The sequence below is a fragment of the Schistocerca nitens genome, chromosome 7, assembly GCF_023898315.1.
Source record: "Schistocerca nitens isolate TAMUIC-IGC-003100 chromosome 7, iqSchNite1.1, whole genome shotgun sequence".
In the NCBI taxonomy this organism is placed as follows: Eukaryota; Metazoa; Arthropoda; class Insecta; order Orthoptera; family Acrididae; genus Schistocerca; species Schistocerca nitens.
The window spans coordinates 161454761-161471310 of NC_064620.1; the positions used below are offsets into that span (position 1 = coordinate 161454761).

At 40.7% G+C, this 16550-nt stretch overlaps 1 protein-coding gene across 4 annotated transcripts in view; it reads left to right on the forward strand.

Annotated features, from left to right (window-relative positions):
* Positions 1–16550, forward strand: part of LOC126195113 (uncharacterized) — a 209289-nt gene that overhangs the window by 117500 nt on the left and 75239 nt on the right. For all 4 annotated transcript variants that reach the window (XM_049933583.1, XM_049933586.1, XM_049933584.1 and 1 more), the window contains exon 5: positions 9847–9987. In XM_049933583.1, coding sequence (XP_049789540.1) covers positions 9847–9987 — 141 coding nt within the window. The remainder of the gene's footprint in view (positions 1–9846; positions 9988–16550) is intronic.

Here is a 16550-nt window from a genome sequence, read left to right on the forward strand (position 1 = left end):
TGGTCGTGGTGACCGGGAAGGGGGTTGTAGGTTTGGAGTGAGTTGGGCATTGGGAAAGGCAATGTTCATTAGCAGCAAAACAATGGGCATTGGGGATGTTGCTGTAGAGGAAGATGGCACCAAAAGTGATAAGCTGGATGTTGGGTGGTAAAGGAATAAGAACTGTGTGGAGCCAGCAGACCAAATGTTTGGTACCTTTGGTATAGCAGTATAGGTTACAAGTAATGAGCTTAAGGTGTTGGTCCACAGGGGTTAAGAATTCTCTCTGTGGGACCCAGTGACCAGCCACAATGGGGTATCCTGGGTGGTTGGCTTAATGCACCTTAGGAAGCATGTAGAACACTGGAGTGCAGGGAGTGGTGGGTGTGAGGAAGAGAGACAGATTCAAGTGAGAGGTTATGGGGATTTCAGGAGGGACTGGAGATCCTGATGGATTTCTGGAACGAGGTCAATGTGGCAGGGCTTGTAGGTAGACATATCTGACATCTGGTGGAGGCCCTTGTCCCTTTGCCGAGTAAGTCTAGCAGCTTATGAGAAAAGTGTTGGAGCCCTTGTCAACAGGTAAGATTACAAGTTTAGGATCAGTTTTTAGGTCTAGGATTGCTGTTTTTTTCTATGAATGTGAGGCTGGTTTCTACATTGAGGAATTTGGGGAATGATGGTACGAGATTTGGGGAATGATGGTACGAGGTTAGGAAATTTTGGAAAGGTATCAGGGCAGTTGTGGGGCAGCGGGGTTGAATCACAGATAGATGGATGGGTGCAATGAGTGAGGCAGGATTTAATATCGGTTTTGGACTGAGTCTGATTGGTAGGGTCGGTCACAAGAAAGTGTTTCTACTGTAGGGATTGGGAGAAGGAGAGGTGTAAAAATACCTGAAACGCAGTCTCATCAAACATGTGGAGAAGTGTGAACACCAAATTGACAACTCCACCAACATTGTACATCACCTCAGTCAATGGTGGCTCCAGGAAACAGATATTATGGTTAGTTTTGATGTAGTCTCCCTCTTTAAGAGAGCTCCACTTTCTGATTATTTGGAACTCGTTGCGGAAAAGTTCAGTGATTGTTTCTCAGAAATTTTTAGGCATGTCGTGACATCAACTTATTTCCTGTTTGATGGAAAATATTATGAACAAACCAATGTTGTGGCAATGAGTAGTTCGTATCACCTGTCATGGTGAACCTCTACATGGAACATGTTGAAACAAAAGCACTGAAATCCACTAAGTTGAGACCCACATGTTTCTGTCGGTACATGTATGATGCACTTGTGGTGTGTCCATACACAGTGGCAAACATTCAATAGCTCCTGGAACATTTAAACTATATCCATCATAGTGTAGAAGACATGATGGAGCTTGAAAAAGAGGGCTGGAGGGCTGACTACCTTTCCTTGGCATGTTAGTTAAGAGAAGACTGGATGAGTCCCAGGATCACAATGTGTATAGAGAACCTATACACATTGATCTCTGTCTTCACTCCTTGAGCTATCACCATCCATCAAAAGGAATTCAGCACTAAAGACTCTGGTCCATATAGCTCGAACACTTTCACACAAGGAGAGTCTTGCTGGAGAATTACGACACCTATAACTGATGTTCTGAACGAAACGGTAGTCAGAACATCATATGAAATGGGCGATGCAGTGAAAATCAAGAATGCCTGTGAAATAGGTTGGAACTGATACCAAGGGAGAGAAACCAAAAATTGCTCATCTGACTTATGCTGACTCAACATCTGGAAAGATCAGTAGACTCCTATGAAAACATCCAGTGTACTTTGCTCCCTTCATCAAAGATAAAAAGTATCCTGTGTAATGTTGAAAGTGATCTAGGTCTCCAAAAGTAAGATGTGTTTCACATTCCATGCAAATGTGACATGTTTTATACATTGGGAAGACTATCGTAATAGTCAGGGGGAGAGGTAGAGAACATCAGTGACACTCTGGACTAAAACAAACCAGCAAATCTGCTGTTGCTGAGCACTGTCTCACATATAATCATGAAATGAAACACGATAAGACCAGTATTGTGGTGCAGATTCCAAGATTCTGGGACAGCATAATTAAGGAGTCTATCAAAATAAAGTTGTCAGAAAACCTAATAAATAGGGATGGAGGTTTCAATTTAAATAATGCTTGGGACCTGGCACTCAATTTATTAAAATCTCACAGACCATCACATCCATTAGAGTGGAAAAATGCCGAGGGAATTGCATTTCATCGAGTATCAGTGTGTACCCTGTAAACCAAAAGAACATCAAACTGGACATAGGGAATCAAACTTGGCTATAAATAGCAGAGTGAAACCAACAATATCTCAGTCTGGTTGCAGGCAGCAAATATACATAACAGCAAAACACACAGTACCTGAAGAAGAAGGCTGGGTCAGTTGTAAAAATTTTGTGCAGAAAATGGCGGCAACTACTGAGAAAACTTGAGACAAAAGGTCGTCAACAAGCACAACATGACTGAATTTTGGAATGGGCAAATTGCAAGGTCTTTGAAAAGGACTGATACTTCTGTGGTGCTGAGGCTTAAGAGGACAGGTTAATGACCATTTTCCAGGCCTGTTTAGCTCTGGGTATTGTAGGGCAGTGGGAAGGAGCTCCTCAGGATATGGTAGATGTAATACATCTGCAAGCAGTATTTGGCAATATGAGGTTTGATGGAGGCTCTTATAGTGATGGCACATCAAACCTCCCATGCATTCCCTCTTAGCTCCCAAACCCTGCCCTACAGACATACTACTTTTACCACACCCTGAGAAACTCCCCATCACCACCCTACAGAACCCAGACCTAAATAAGCCCACAAAGTTTTCATAAACCTGCCCTCTAAAAGTCTCAGTCCCTCAGAAGTATCAGTACTTTTCAAAGGCCTTACCATTTGCCCTACTCCCATATTCAATCATGCTGTGCTTATTAAAGTCTCTTCTCCTTCTCCCAGTCCCTAAAGTGCAAACACATTTTCACCACCAAACCTGCCAATCAGACTCTGTCCAAAACCAATATTAAATCTTGTCTAACTTAATGTACTCCTCCATCTAATCATTATCCACCCCCGTTGCCCCAAAACTGTCTCCTGTTAACTTTCCAGAATTTCTTAACCTTAAACCTTGCCTATTATTCCTCAGGTCCCTTAATATGGAAACCAATCTCACATCCACAGAAATAACTGCAATCCAACACTTAAAAACTGATCCTGACCTTGTAATCCTACCTGTTGACAATTGATCCTGACCTTGTAATCATACCTGTTGACAAAGACTCCAACACTGTGGTTATGAGCTGCAAGAATTACTTGGCAAAGGGACTTCACCAGCTGTCAGATACATCCACCTATAAGTGCTGCCACAGTGACCCAATTCCAGAAACCCATCAGGATCTCCAGTCCCTCCTGAAATTCTTACATCCATCCCAGAACCTCTCTCCTAGATCTAAGCTTATTACCTGTAACCTATCCTACTGCATAAAAGACACTAACCATTTCCTCTATGAACTCCCCACAGTTCTTGTTCCTTTACTGCCTGGTGTCCTGCTTGTCACTGTTGAAGTGGCTCCCTCTTCTGCAATATCCCCAATGCCCATGGTCTTGCTTCTCTTGAACACTGCCTTTTCCAATGCCCAGCTGACTTCAAACCTACAACCTCTTTTTCTGGTCACCATGATTAACTATATTCATATCCAGGATTACTTCTCCTTTGAAGGCATCACCTATAGACAAATCCATTGAATAGTGATGGTCACCACCATGGTACCATCCTATGCTAATATACTCATGGGCTATCTAGAAGAATCCTTCCTAACCACCCAGAATCCCAGATCCCACACCTGGTGCTGATTCACAGATGACATCTTCATGATATGGACTGATGGTGTGGACACTTTATCCACATTCCTCCAGTACCTCAACACTTTCTACAGCATTCATTTCATGTGGTCCTTTTTAGCCCAAAAAGCCATATTCCTCTATACTGATGTCCACCTTAAAGGTAACTGGATCACTACTTACCTCTATCAACTACCAACAATAACTCCACTTCGACAGTGCCAACCATGGGTCTCACTGTGGCCTTCATTTGCACTTTCCACTTGCCCAGAAACAGATCACCAGTACCTTGTCTCCCCAATCACCAACCCTCCCCTACATATCCACTGCCTTGCTACAAAGGTGTGCTTCTCTCATATCTCAGTACGTCCCATGACTAGAGTAACTGAACCACATTCTCTGCTAAGGTTTTAGGTATCTCTTATTATGCCCTGAAGTGAGAAATATCCTCCCCACTATCCTCCTGATCCTACATCACCCAGAATGGTATTCCGCTGCCTATCCACACTGTGCAATATCCATGTCTGAACTTATTCTACACCTGCTCTCAACCCCTTGCCCCAGTTTCATATCCGTGCAAGACCTAGATGCAAGACCTGTGCCATACATACATCCTCTCAATGTCACCTACTCCAGTTGTGTCACAGGCATCTCCTGCCCCCCTCAAAGGCAGGTTACCTATGAAAGCAACCATGTGATCTATTAACTTAGCTGCAAACACTGAGCTGCATTGCTTCATTCTATGATTGCATGAAAACTAACAAGCTCTCTGTTCACATGAATAACCACTACCAAACTGTGGTCAAAAGACAACTGGACGACCAGTTGCTGAAAATGTCACATAACATGATGTGCTTTACTTCAGTAACTGCTTCACAGCATGTGCCATCTGGAATCATCCTACCAACACCAGTTTTTTAGAACTGTACAGGTGTGCACCCTCCATGCTTGATATCCTTTATTCCCATAACCCCCCTGACCTTGACTGTCGCTAATTCCTTTGGTCCATCTGCTTATCCCTTTCCCTGCTCCCACTTCATCTTTACAGTGCCTTCTTTCCCATCAGCACATATGTGTAGTTCTTTCCCCTTCCCTTCTTCTCTCCTTTCCACTTTACACTGCTGTCCCACTTCCCTTCCTCCCCAGCACAGCCTCCTGATGCTGTGCCTAATAGCCCACTATCCTGTCCCTGGCACATTCCCACAGGAAGCACTAGCATCTACCAATACCCGTACCCTGTTATCCCTCATGGTCCCTGCCCCTCTCCTTTTCTGTACCTCCACTACCCATTCCAGCAAAGATCATTGCTCATCACAGTTGGGCCTTTGTACCTAGAGAGAGAGAGAGAGAGAGAGAGAGAGAGAGAGAGAGAGAGAGTGTGTGTGTGTGTGTGTGTGTGTGTTGTCTATGTCTAATGAAAGGCTTAACCCAGTTGCTGAATAATATCTAGCAGTTTTTTCATCATGTCTGTGTGCCACTTGCTGCTTTTTCTATTTGGTGAGTAGTAATCTATCCTTTTCATAAAGTTGTAAATGTCATGAGATAGGTTCTCATACTATGTTTATGGGGCATTTCTGCATGCTGGTTAGAAAATTCAAAGAAGTACACACTGTAATATTGAAATTCATTTCATTTCGTAAATAAGTATATGTCTGACAGTTTTGAACTGCTTGAATTAGAAAAAAAGTTTAAGTGAAATATAAGCTAGCCATTTATGGACACGTAACCTGTAGGTACAAGCTGTACAGCATGCTGTTCAACTACTAGAACCTGTGTGTGGTTAATACAATGGATCCAGACTACACAAAAACTCCCTCGAACAGTTAACGTTAGCTACATTGATTGCAGCCCTGGAAGATAGCTTGTTTGATTATTCCAAGCTTGTAGTTCAAAATAACTTAACACGCAAGGAACAAACATCAGAGTTATCTCATAACTATACATGAACTAACTACATGCATGGAAGATATAAAAAATAAAAAGCGTAATCAAAGAATAACAAAACCAATACAGCACCTATGTTGTCTGGCACAAAATGCTTGATAGCACAGTTTTGTGGAAACATACGCAGACAGCATGCATGCATGACATGATGCTATTTGATTGCACAATGTCACCATATCAGCCCCAATGGTGGAAGCGGAACATTATTCCAAATTGTGGGCTAGAAAGTGGACATGACAACCGGATCTTGAGGTATGTGTCTGCTGGTGTAATCTGCACCAGTGGCTGTGAAGGTAGTAGTGAGGTGGTTGTTGGGTGAGGCCTTAGTCTCGGAAGCTCTGGCATTGTTGCTTCTTGGAAGATGTAAGCCGATTTAACACTGTCTATAGAAACAGTGGTCGCCTTTCTGTTAATCGAAATGTCAATTGTCTTGTCTCCACTTGCAACTACACGGTAGGGTCCTGACTATGGCGGCTGCAATGACTGTTTGATGCCTTATGTGCCTACTGTGATGTGTGAAAAGGTTTTCAAGTCTTCATGCTTGAAGGTGGTAGCTGTAACATGTCTCTGTGGCTGAGGTGGGTAGATTCGAGCCTCGTGCTCTCGCAGTCGGCATAGGAATTCTGGTTGATCACCCCTTGATTGTGACACAGCATTTGTGTCAACAAATTCTCCTGGGAGCCTCAACATCTCACTGTACACAATTTCACTGAAGAAGCATCTAGGTCTGGTCTGAAAAGTGTTTCCGAGGCTGAGTATTATCTTGGGAAGGACTTTGGTCCACTCAGTGTCATGGCACATTAGTGCTGCTGTAAATGAGTGGTACCATCTCTTGATAATCCCAATACTGGACAGGTGATAGCTCACATGAGTTGTCTGAATAGTTCGGATTCAAATTGTCATCCTCTGTTTGGCATGACGTGTAAAGTACAGCCAAAATGCTACACCCAATACTACACAAAACTGAAAGCCAGATTTTCTGCTGTAATGTTGTCCACTGATGCAGCTTCCAGCCAGCGGATGTAACAATCTGCCATCATAATTATGTAATGTTAGCTGTCAGATGATGGGAATGGACTGATAATATCAAAGTGGACGTGATTGAAATGGGCCGTCGTTATTGGAAAGTTCTGTGTTAGTGCTTGCTTGTGGCAGTGTATCTTGCCGCATTGGCACTTAAGACAACACCTTGCTCATTCACGGCAGTCTTTCTGTACATCTGGCCACACATAACAATTCATCACTAGGCAGGTCGTCGATCAAATACCAGGGTGTCACAAGTCATGTAGCGTATCGAAGACATCCGTTCTGAAGGCATTAGGTAGCAATGGCCATGGTTTTGACGTGGGCATGACTCAATACAGCCTGACATCGCTCCCTGGAATCTGGATAAGTTGGAGATCCAACGATAATTTTCCTGCTGATAAAAGTCCCTGTAGCTCTTGATCTGATTGTTGAGCAGTGATACGTTTGGTGTAATTGATTGTGCCAGTAATTCTTCTGAATCTGAGTTAAACAAGTGGCCATCACAATATCAATACTGGAGATGTGCTGGATGTCCATGTTGAATTGTGAGATGAACATTAGCTAATTGTTTTGCTTAGGTGAACAGTTTGCACTATTCTGGTGAAAGGCGTTTAGTTAGCGGTTTGTAATTGGTGTAGATAAGGAAGTCTTTAGCTTCCAGGCCTAAAGTATTTGATGGACTTATAAATGGCCAGAAGTTCTCTGTCACAGGTGCTCCACAGCTTTTTTGAGGATGATAGTTTGTGCAAGAAAAATGCATGTGGTTGCCATGTGTCACTATATTGTTGTTGCAACGCTGTGATCATCACCTTCTGGCTAGTATAAAGTACTAGTGCCAGAGGTGCAGTAGGCTCAAGGTGCACCAATAGTGCAGCATCTGTGAAGCTCTTTTTGACTGCTTCAAGTGCCACACACATACTAACAGTCCCTGCTATAGGCGAGTTACCCTTGTTCTTTGGGCAGCTGATTAATGCTGCAATTACTGGCTTCTGTAACTCGGCAGAGTGTGGCAAGTGATGTCAATAAAAATTTAACATACTGAGGAATCAATGCAATTCTGTGGCCATGTTTGGGTGTGAAATCCTTAAGATGGCTTCCACTTTCTCTTACAGTAGTAGCAATCCTGTTGCTGTTACCCTATGCTATAGGAAACCCACCTGGGGCTGGCCAAAGACACATTTATCACTATTTAGGACGATTCCATGGTGTTCCAACTGCTTGAACATTCCCGTTCAATACTGCCAAGGTTGCTCTGCTAGTAACAAAAAAACTAAAATATCATCCAGGTAAGCAAAAGAAAAAATTAGACTGTGTAGCATGGAGACAGTGAGGTGTTGCCACACTTGAGCAGTGTTCCTGAGTTCAAAACTTACAAATTTGCTTTCAAATGGGCCAAAAGGAGTGATGATTGGTGTCTTGGGAAAGTCTTGTTCAGCTAGATGGATCTGTGTGTATGCTTTTGCACAATCGAGGGTGGTAAAAATAACTGCACTACTCAATGATAATTATAGTCACATAACAACAGTACTGGATATCTGTCAGGTATTGTTCTGGCATTCAGGGCTCTGTAGTCACCACAAAGCCGTTATGCACCACCCTTTTTCAGGACCAAATGTAGCAGTGAGGACCGGGGACCGTTGGAAGTCTACATTACACTTCACGAATCATACTGCTTTTGCATCTGCACATTTGCTCCCCGAATTTCCAGTGATACCAGATGATACCTTCCTGCTCAGGCTCAGCTGTGAAAGAAGTCATTGATGATCTGCTGCATGAGCATTGGCAGTATCAGTTCTGGCTTTGTCTTTCCTTGGGTTGCTTCATGATAACAATTCGCTGATCTATTGCCTCAGTTAATCTACCTTTGCTACCAAGGCATCATAATCTGTGTGTGAAACAGTTGGCGTCATAATAGCGCCCTGCGCAGTGATTGCACTGACATGAGCCGGTGTCATCACGTCCTGGATTTTATCTGCCAACTTTGCTACTACATCAAACTGTGATGCTACAGTTGCTTTGGCAGGTGATGGTAAATGATTGCTCCTTATTGTGTGCAGTAAGCTTTCCAGAATGGTTCCTATTTCTGTTTTGCTTCTTAGGTGCCACAAGTACTGTGAAGGCTTTCTGTTTCCAATATCTTCCTGAGTGAGAAACTGATGGATTCACTCTTTGTGCGATGCTGACACTCGCTGAATCAATACTGCTTGAAGTGGGTTGTAGGAGTTGGCCTCTGGTGGCGTGGTAACTATATCTTGCACTTCTGTGGCATACTGGTGATCTAATTGACACTCCCAGTGCAAACTCTGTAGCGTCCATTAAAATCCCAAAACAGAAAAAACTGGCCTTCACTTGTGCAAACCACAAAGCTGTTTTGTATGGCCATAAAGTTGGTAGTCTTACAGCCAGTTGTGACTTAGTGGAATTTGCGTCAAACATTTTTCAAATCTCTTCCATAAGTGCTTTAATTCAATGAACTATGCAGGTAAATTATGTTGGGGTCACCACCTTGTCAGTACAAGCTGTTGTTCGACCATTAGAACGTGCATCTACTTAATATGATGGAACCAGACTACAAAAAAATTCCCTCGAACTACTAACATTAGCTTTATTTATTGCAGCCTCAGAAGATGGCAAAGAATATGTGGCTTGTTCAATCATTCTGATATATGTAACACAGTGCCTCTGGTATCTGACAGCACGGTGTTTGTAAACATACACACGCGGCACGTGTGACGCAACACTGCATGATTGCGCAATGTCACCACAAACCTACTTCCTAAAACAAATCTTTGTAGAGGCAGTTGCCCCAAGTTTCTTACACCAATCGCCTTCCTGTTCAACTGTGCATGTATCCAAATTTCACAAACTAAATACTTGAAGGAGACAGACTTCCCATTGTTAGACATTGATTTAAAAGTGTGGAAGCTGTATTCTCTTTCATTAGTTTCATGACTGCTCGTTTGATTTCAAAACTGTGATAAGAAATCATTACAAGGTAATGTCAAGTGTTACATGTCTGTTAATCCTTTACTCTCTGTTTCAGTTGGAGGTGAGAGAGAACCTGTAACTGCCCACAGGACATCACCCACAGTAGACTTGACAGAGCTGGGGAAACCACCACAGCAGAGACGTGGTATGATGCGAGGGAAAAGAGTGGTCGACATATCTGCCTTTTATTGTGCAGGTATGTTTATTTTTGGGGCTGACATAACTATCAAGTAAATGTGCTGTTGTGAGAGAAGAGATGCATCAGAGCTCAGGTCAAAACTTTCATAGTGGGAAAATATTTGAAAAACAATGCCCATATTGAAACTGTTGCAGTGTCTTTGTAAAGACTGAGAGTTGTATTTGATGTCTTATGCATTTCTTGTTTCTTCATTCTGTAATTAGCTTTACTGGTTTCTCTTTTGAGCCTTTATTGTATTTAGCAGTACTGTCTCAGCTTTTTTTTTACCTGCTCATTCAGTGGCTCTCATTCTTATTGTTACTTGTCTCATCTACTTTTCTGTCTGTCAAGACTATCACACTGAGAAAGTTTGTAACACTTGTAATTACATTTTATCTAGTGTCTCACGATCACAACAGCCTTTCATTTCTCTCAAAATTCCAAGCTCACTCTTTGTGTTTCAGCTAAGGCAGTATTGGTAGTCTCCTGAAAAGATAATTTTATGTTCACCAGCCACACCTCCATTTCTTATATGTTATGAGCACAGAAAATAAATGTACTTGTTTAGGAGAAAGCTTTTTGTATTGGGAAGTGTGTGGCTTATAAGTATGTTTCTGGAAGACAAAACAGAAGATAATTAGCATTAACTATAGAACCAGATAATTTCTGAGGATGAATTTGAATATCTCAAGGTAGGAAAAATGCTGTTTGAACTTTTGGCATCCCCTGTGTTAAATATGACTTAAGGTCTGAATTAAATTTAGACCATTTTGTGGGTATGATGCAGAAATATCTTTTAATTGACATACTGGTTATGATGTAAAATTCTTCCCAGTCTTCTGCCAAAACGCACTGACCACAAATCTGATGCCACATTAACATTCAGATCACCATTTGATGATACTTACTGGACTGTAATTTCACTTTAAGTTGTTTTGTTTGGAACATCCAGTGGTTTCTGTTCTGAAATTAAAATTGTGATTGTCATTACCATGCCATGTTGATTACCAGCATCAACCATTCAGGAACATATTCTGCACTGAGGTTAAAGCTGAAGCTCAAAGTGTCAACAGCAATCAACAAATAAGAAATTATCAGTTAATCTGTGTCTTACAGAATATGGTCTGATAGCTCACTGCAACAGAAGAAAGTAAAAGAAGCTGTGCAAGGGCTTTCCGTTGTTTGTTCCCCTCCCCACCACCCCACTTAAGCGTCTTACATTGTATTCATATTGGATACAGTAACAATTTAGTGACAATGGGTAAATGTAAAAAGTACAAACATAGATTGAGCTTTTGTGTTCTTCAGAATCCTGTATTTTGAGTTCTTCATAATCTTGTCAGTTCTCGTCTTCCATATATATCTCTACCGTAATAAAAAACTACCAATTACAGTAAGTTTTTTCCTTGTACTATCCAAGGCTAACATATTCTGTTTAATAACATGGCTGAAGAATCACCCTACACAAATTGTTCTAACAATTATGTTGCAGCACCCAGATAACATGTTGGTGAGGCAGCTTTATCTGATGTGAAGGCAGCTGTGTGTGAAAACATAGCCTATGTGAAGACATCCTCACATAATGGTTGTTTTAAGCACATAGCCAGGTTTGTACAACGTATGACCACTGCCAGCCAAGAAGTTATATGCTGTCTGATGGTGTTATGGTTATGGGACACCATTATAAAAAGTAGCAAAGACAAATGGGCAGTTGTTTTAGCAACAATACAGATTGCCAATGGGGATGTGAACTGACATAAGTGACTTTGGTAAAGGATGTAATGTTGCTGGATAAATAAAAAAAATGTACTGATTCAGTGGTGATAGGGGAAGATACATATTGAACTTAAGGACATTTGCAAGCCTTTTGAAGCCATTGGGTCCTACTTGTGGCAGAAGGGTTGAAGAGAAAGTGAGAGGGATGAAGAAATAGGACTGGCAAGGTTTAGGAAATTGGGGGGTTACGGAAAAGTTGCCCAGAACACTGGGTCAGGGGAGACTTACTGGACAGGATGAGAATAAAAGATTGATTGTTGGGGGCTGCACAGACAAAGGACAGACTGTTGTGTTTCAGTATTTGGGAATGAAAATCTTAGAAATAACAAACCTGGTTGGATGTTCCAGTGATACTGTTGTGAGCCAGTGGGGGTAGAAGGTTTGCCTATTATGTAAAGTAGCAAAGGTGGTGATATGTGACAGATCTGAAGATCGAGTAGCATGCCGATTTGCACACAAGTGTTTCACAGAACACTTTGCACCTTGTTGAACACAGCACTCCAAAGTAGACGACCCTGTGTGTTCACACATTGACCCATTGACATCATCGGTTACAATTTCAAAGGGCTCAGGCTCAGAGAGAAAGGACTTGAGATCAACAGAAACATGTCACTTGGTCAGAGAAATGACTTTTATTGTTACTTCAGGTTGATGGTCTTTTCCATATATTTGTCATACTTACTGCTCAAAACATGTACCACACCACAGATGCCGGCCGTTGGGGGGACATTCACCTGGGTCTCTATGGCACCTATCTTAGTAACTGAAGGCACCATGACATCAGTGGACTATGTGAACATTATTGTGAACTTCATCAGAAATAATTCTGAGGGAAAATCAATAAATGAAACAGAATAATGTAAAATCTTTGGTCTTTATATTGATAAGAACTTGAACTGGAAATTACATGTTACAGATCTTCTTAAACATTTAAGTTGTGCAGTTTTTGGGTGAGGGGTAACGTAACATTTTGATGAAAATTGAAGAAGTTGACTTACTTTTCCTATTTTTCTTCACTAATGAGTGTTGCTTTCATTTTCTTGGATAACTCGTCATTGAAGAGTGTCTGTTGCATAGGAGCTTGTAATAAAGATAGTATATGGTGTCCGCTCTAGTGACTCTTGTGGATAACTCTTATATAGTTGATCAGACTAACAACATCAATAAAGCACATTTACTCCTGTATGAAGTTTGTTGCCAACAAACAGTCACAATTCAAAAGCAACCTAACATTCATAAATGTAATTCTAGAAGAAGCAGCCAATAGCACTGTCCATTACTCAGCCATAAAAATCTTTAACCAACTACCCCCTGATGCAGTAGAATGTAATAAATAATCAAATTAACTTTAAATACAAACGGTTATCATGTCTGCTTGACAACTCATTCTATGGAGGAGCATGTTGCCATATTTTTCACAGAGAAAGGGTATTTTAACCTTGAAACTGGCTTGTTTCACATCATACCAAGAGGTCACAATTATGATCCATGGAATGTGCAAATAACTTCACTAAAGTAAACTTCGGTGCCATTGTAGTCACTAAACAATGGCATGTGTCACTTTGATTTGTTTACTTGCTTTAAATATGAATGAAACCTCTTACGGTTTTGGTCAGATCAGTCAACAAAATTTTACTCTTATATTCATTATTCATTGAATGCTTTCTGCATTTGTGCCTGGTGCATGTTTTGGCTTTGTTCAGTTGTGTCATCTTTGTGTTTCAAAAGACTTTGACTTCAGTTAAAGTTTGATGAAGCTCTCTTTGCTTTTGTAGCAGCTTCTAATGTGGCTATAGTTATCGTTGATTCTTCCCATCCCTAACAACCTTGCTCAGTACACACTTGCTTACAGTGTGTATTACAATACCTTTAAATTTTAACCACTACATCTTTGTTCCAAAACTGAATGTTAGATTATGTCTGCTCGGGTAATGTCCAATCTGTTTTTTGTCACACTTTAGAAAAAAAAAAAATCCTATCTTTCTTAACATTCCTTTTTACACATTTAGTCATTTATGCTATAACAGCTATAACCCATATGGTTATTGTTACAAAAATTCATGTTTGATACCTGCTAGATTCTGTAGACTTGCCCTTGCAAATTCATTTTCTAACTAATGGCTCAAAGTAATTTAGTAATTTTCAGAAAAGACATTCAAAACAACTTCACTCAAGTCCCTGTCCCTGACACTCATTTTAATTATGCCAGTGTCTCATTCTACAGCTGGTAAAATAAAATCTCTCACTATCTCTCTTACAGTAGCATACCAGGAAATTTAACAGCAATGTTCTTTGTTTTCTCTTAAACATTCTGCCACTACAATGCCTGATCCAAGTGGTGCATTATCCTAATTTGGTGCTAACATCGACCCGAATTATTTCATATTCAGAATCTGTGATAATATCACTAGATGTTGTTATGTTCTCTTTGGTAATAAATATAAGAGTATCATTGACATCTGAATTTTAGATTTCAGCCAATTATTTTGTTGCTGGTGGCACATAGCCTGTATTACCTTTCAAGGACTATACTGATTCTATGATTATAATATAGATGCTTCTGCAGTTAACTAGCATCACATTTACATTGTCTCTTTGTGATCTGCAAGGATTAATGTTCTCCTCTGCAATCAACTTGGGTAATTTACTGCTTTCTCAAGTTTGCAGCATAGAATTCATTAGCGAGTATTGGAAGTATATGCGTCCTCTGTGGTGTACTGCTGACCTTTTGAGGTGGAGCGGGCAAGAGGAGGGACGTGACTGACTTCTACAATTATCTTTACTAGCTAGTGAACTTCAAGGACTCCACATCAGAGAGTGTCAAAAAATAGTTTGTGCTTCTGGTTTATGCCTTCCACTTGGCATCAAGCCAGAGGACTGTGACTGGTTCTGGTAGAAATTTGCAAATTGTGAACTGTTTTTACACCCCATGTTTAAGGCTAGCTGCCTTTATTAGTACAGGAACTTCGTTACCTTCTTAACATTGGTGGTCCCAATGAACCACACTGTTTGTCTGGATTTTTCAAGAGACTCCTGTGCTAGCTTGTGTGTATTGTTCTGAGTCAGAGGCACTCCATGTCTGTTGCTAAGGCTTAAGGGGACAGCCATGCAGCCACTACCCACATTTGTTTTCCACCTAGATATATGCAAAACTGCAATGTCTGCCATTCACCTATGTGATGGTAAACATGCCAGATTATGGTCAGTGAAATCACTGTTTGGAGAGATTTTAGAACTGCGAAAGGTGTGGCTCGTGAGTATGCATTCTGGGTGTTCACAAATTTTTAGACTGAGATAAATTTGCGAGTGTGAAATTAATGGCATCTGCTACATAACAGATATCCTTATCAACAAGTTTATATGACTTCAGCCACTGCCAATAATTATAAAAACAGTTGTAATAATAATAATAATAAGAAGAAGAAGAAGAAGAAGAAGAAGAAATGTAATTTATCTGACAAAAGAAAGAATTGTTTTGTTTTGTTCTTTTGCGCAGAATTAAGTACAGCTTAGGGCAATAATGAAATAATGTGTAAGCTTTTGAACTCTCCATTTTGTATTTTTATGTAAGTGGGAGTTTTCGTGCTTTTCCATTTTTTCATACAAATGTACAAGATCCTTAATAGATGCATTAGTTCACAAATTTACTTCCAGGCTGAAAATCATATATTCTTACACTGCACCCACACAACTTGTGCTAACTGTACACTTCCTTGTTAAATGTTTGCTTGTAGTCATGCTTACTTATTTCGTCATACACTCAATCAAAGGTTCTTTTCTCAGAGTCCCTAGTTCCCTTGCGGCTAACTTTTCCTGCTAATTTACTTTTCTGTTCCCAGAATGGGATTTTCACTCTGCAGTGGAGTATGTACCGATATAAAACTTCTTGGCAGATTAAAGCTGTGTGCTGGACCGAGACTCAAACTTGGGACCTTTGCCTTTTTCGGGCAATTGCTGTACCAGCTGAGCTAACCAAGCATGACCTGTCCTCACAGCTTTACTTTTCTGTTAGCATTTAAAATAGAGTAAACATAGTTCATGTTTACACTGCACATGAAAACCAATGGAATTGATTAAACTCGAGTAGGAAAGTGCACCAACATGGTCACTTGACTAGAATACAAATGAGGCACTGAGATCCCTAAGGACCTAAAGCATGCACCTGTTGATACCACATTTAAATGAATATCAGAGAAACCAATATACATCTTTTCGTGAATTTTCATGTTTACATTGTGGGCTACATCAAAAGTAAACCTGACTCACCATAAGTTCAACAGATTTCAGAACCATGAATAAATGCTACAACCTCACAATCAATGGCGATGTGCCTTAGGCCCTTATGATTCTAGCACCTCCAATGGATTAATCTATGATCAAATTCATAACTTAATGTAATATAACTCATTCAGAAATCCACAAAATATAATTACTATTAGTACAACTTTAACATATACGATGTCCGATCCAATTTTACTACGATATATAGTGAGTGAATTAGTATATATGAGCAGTGTGCTATTATCTATCAGGATTTATGCTGAGCAAATGGGGATTAATGTCCGCTGCAGTGTGCTGCCACCTGGTGGCACAACTTGTAATTGAGTGACGGGCTAGATGTGCACATCATGAACCATGCACATTGTTTATCCAATCCGTATGTGTTTGGCCCATAAAGCAATTATGTCATGCAAGTTGCACAGGCGCAAAAGCTCCTTAGAACGTGCACAACTGAAGTTGTGCTTGGGACAGTGATGCCAAGTTTCACAGAGTCAAGAGGAGCAGTAGCATGGTAGATTTAAGTG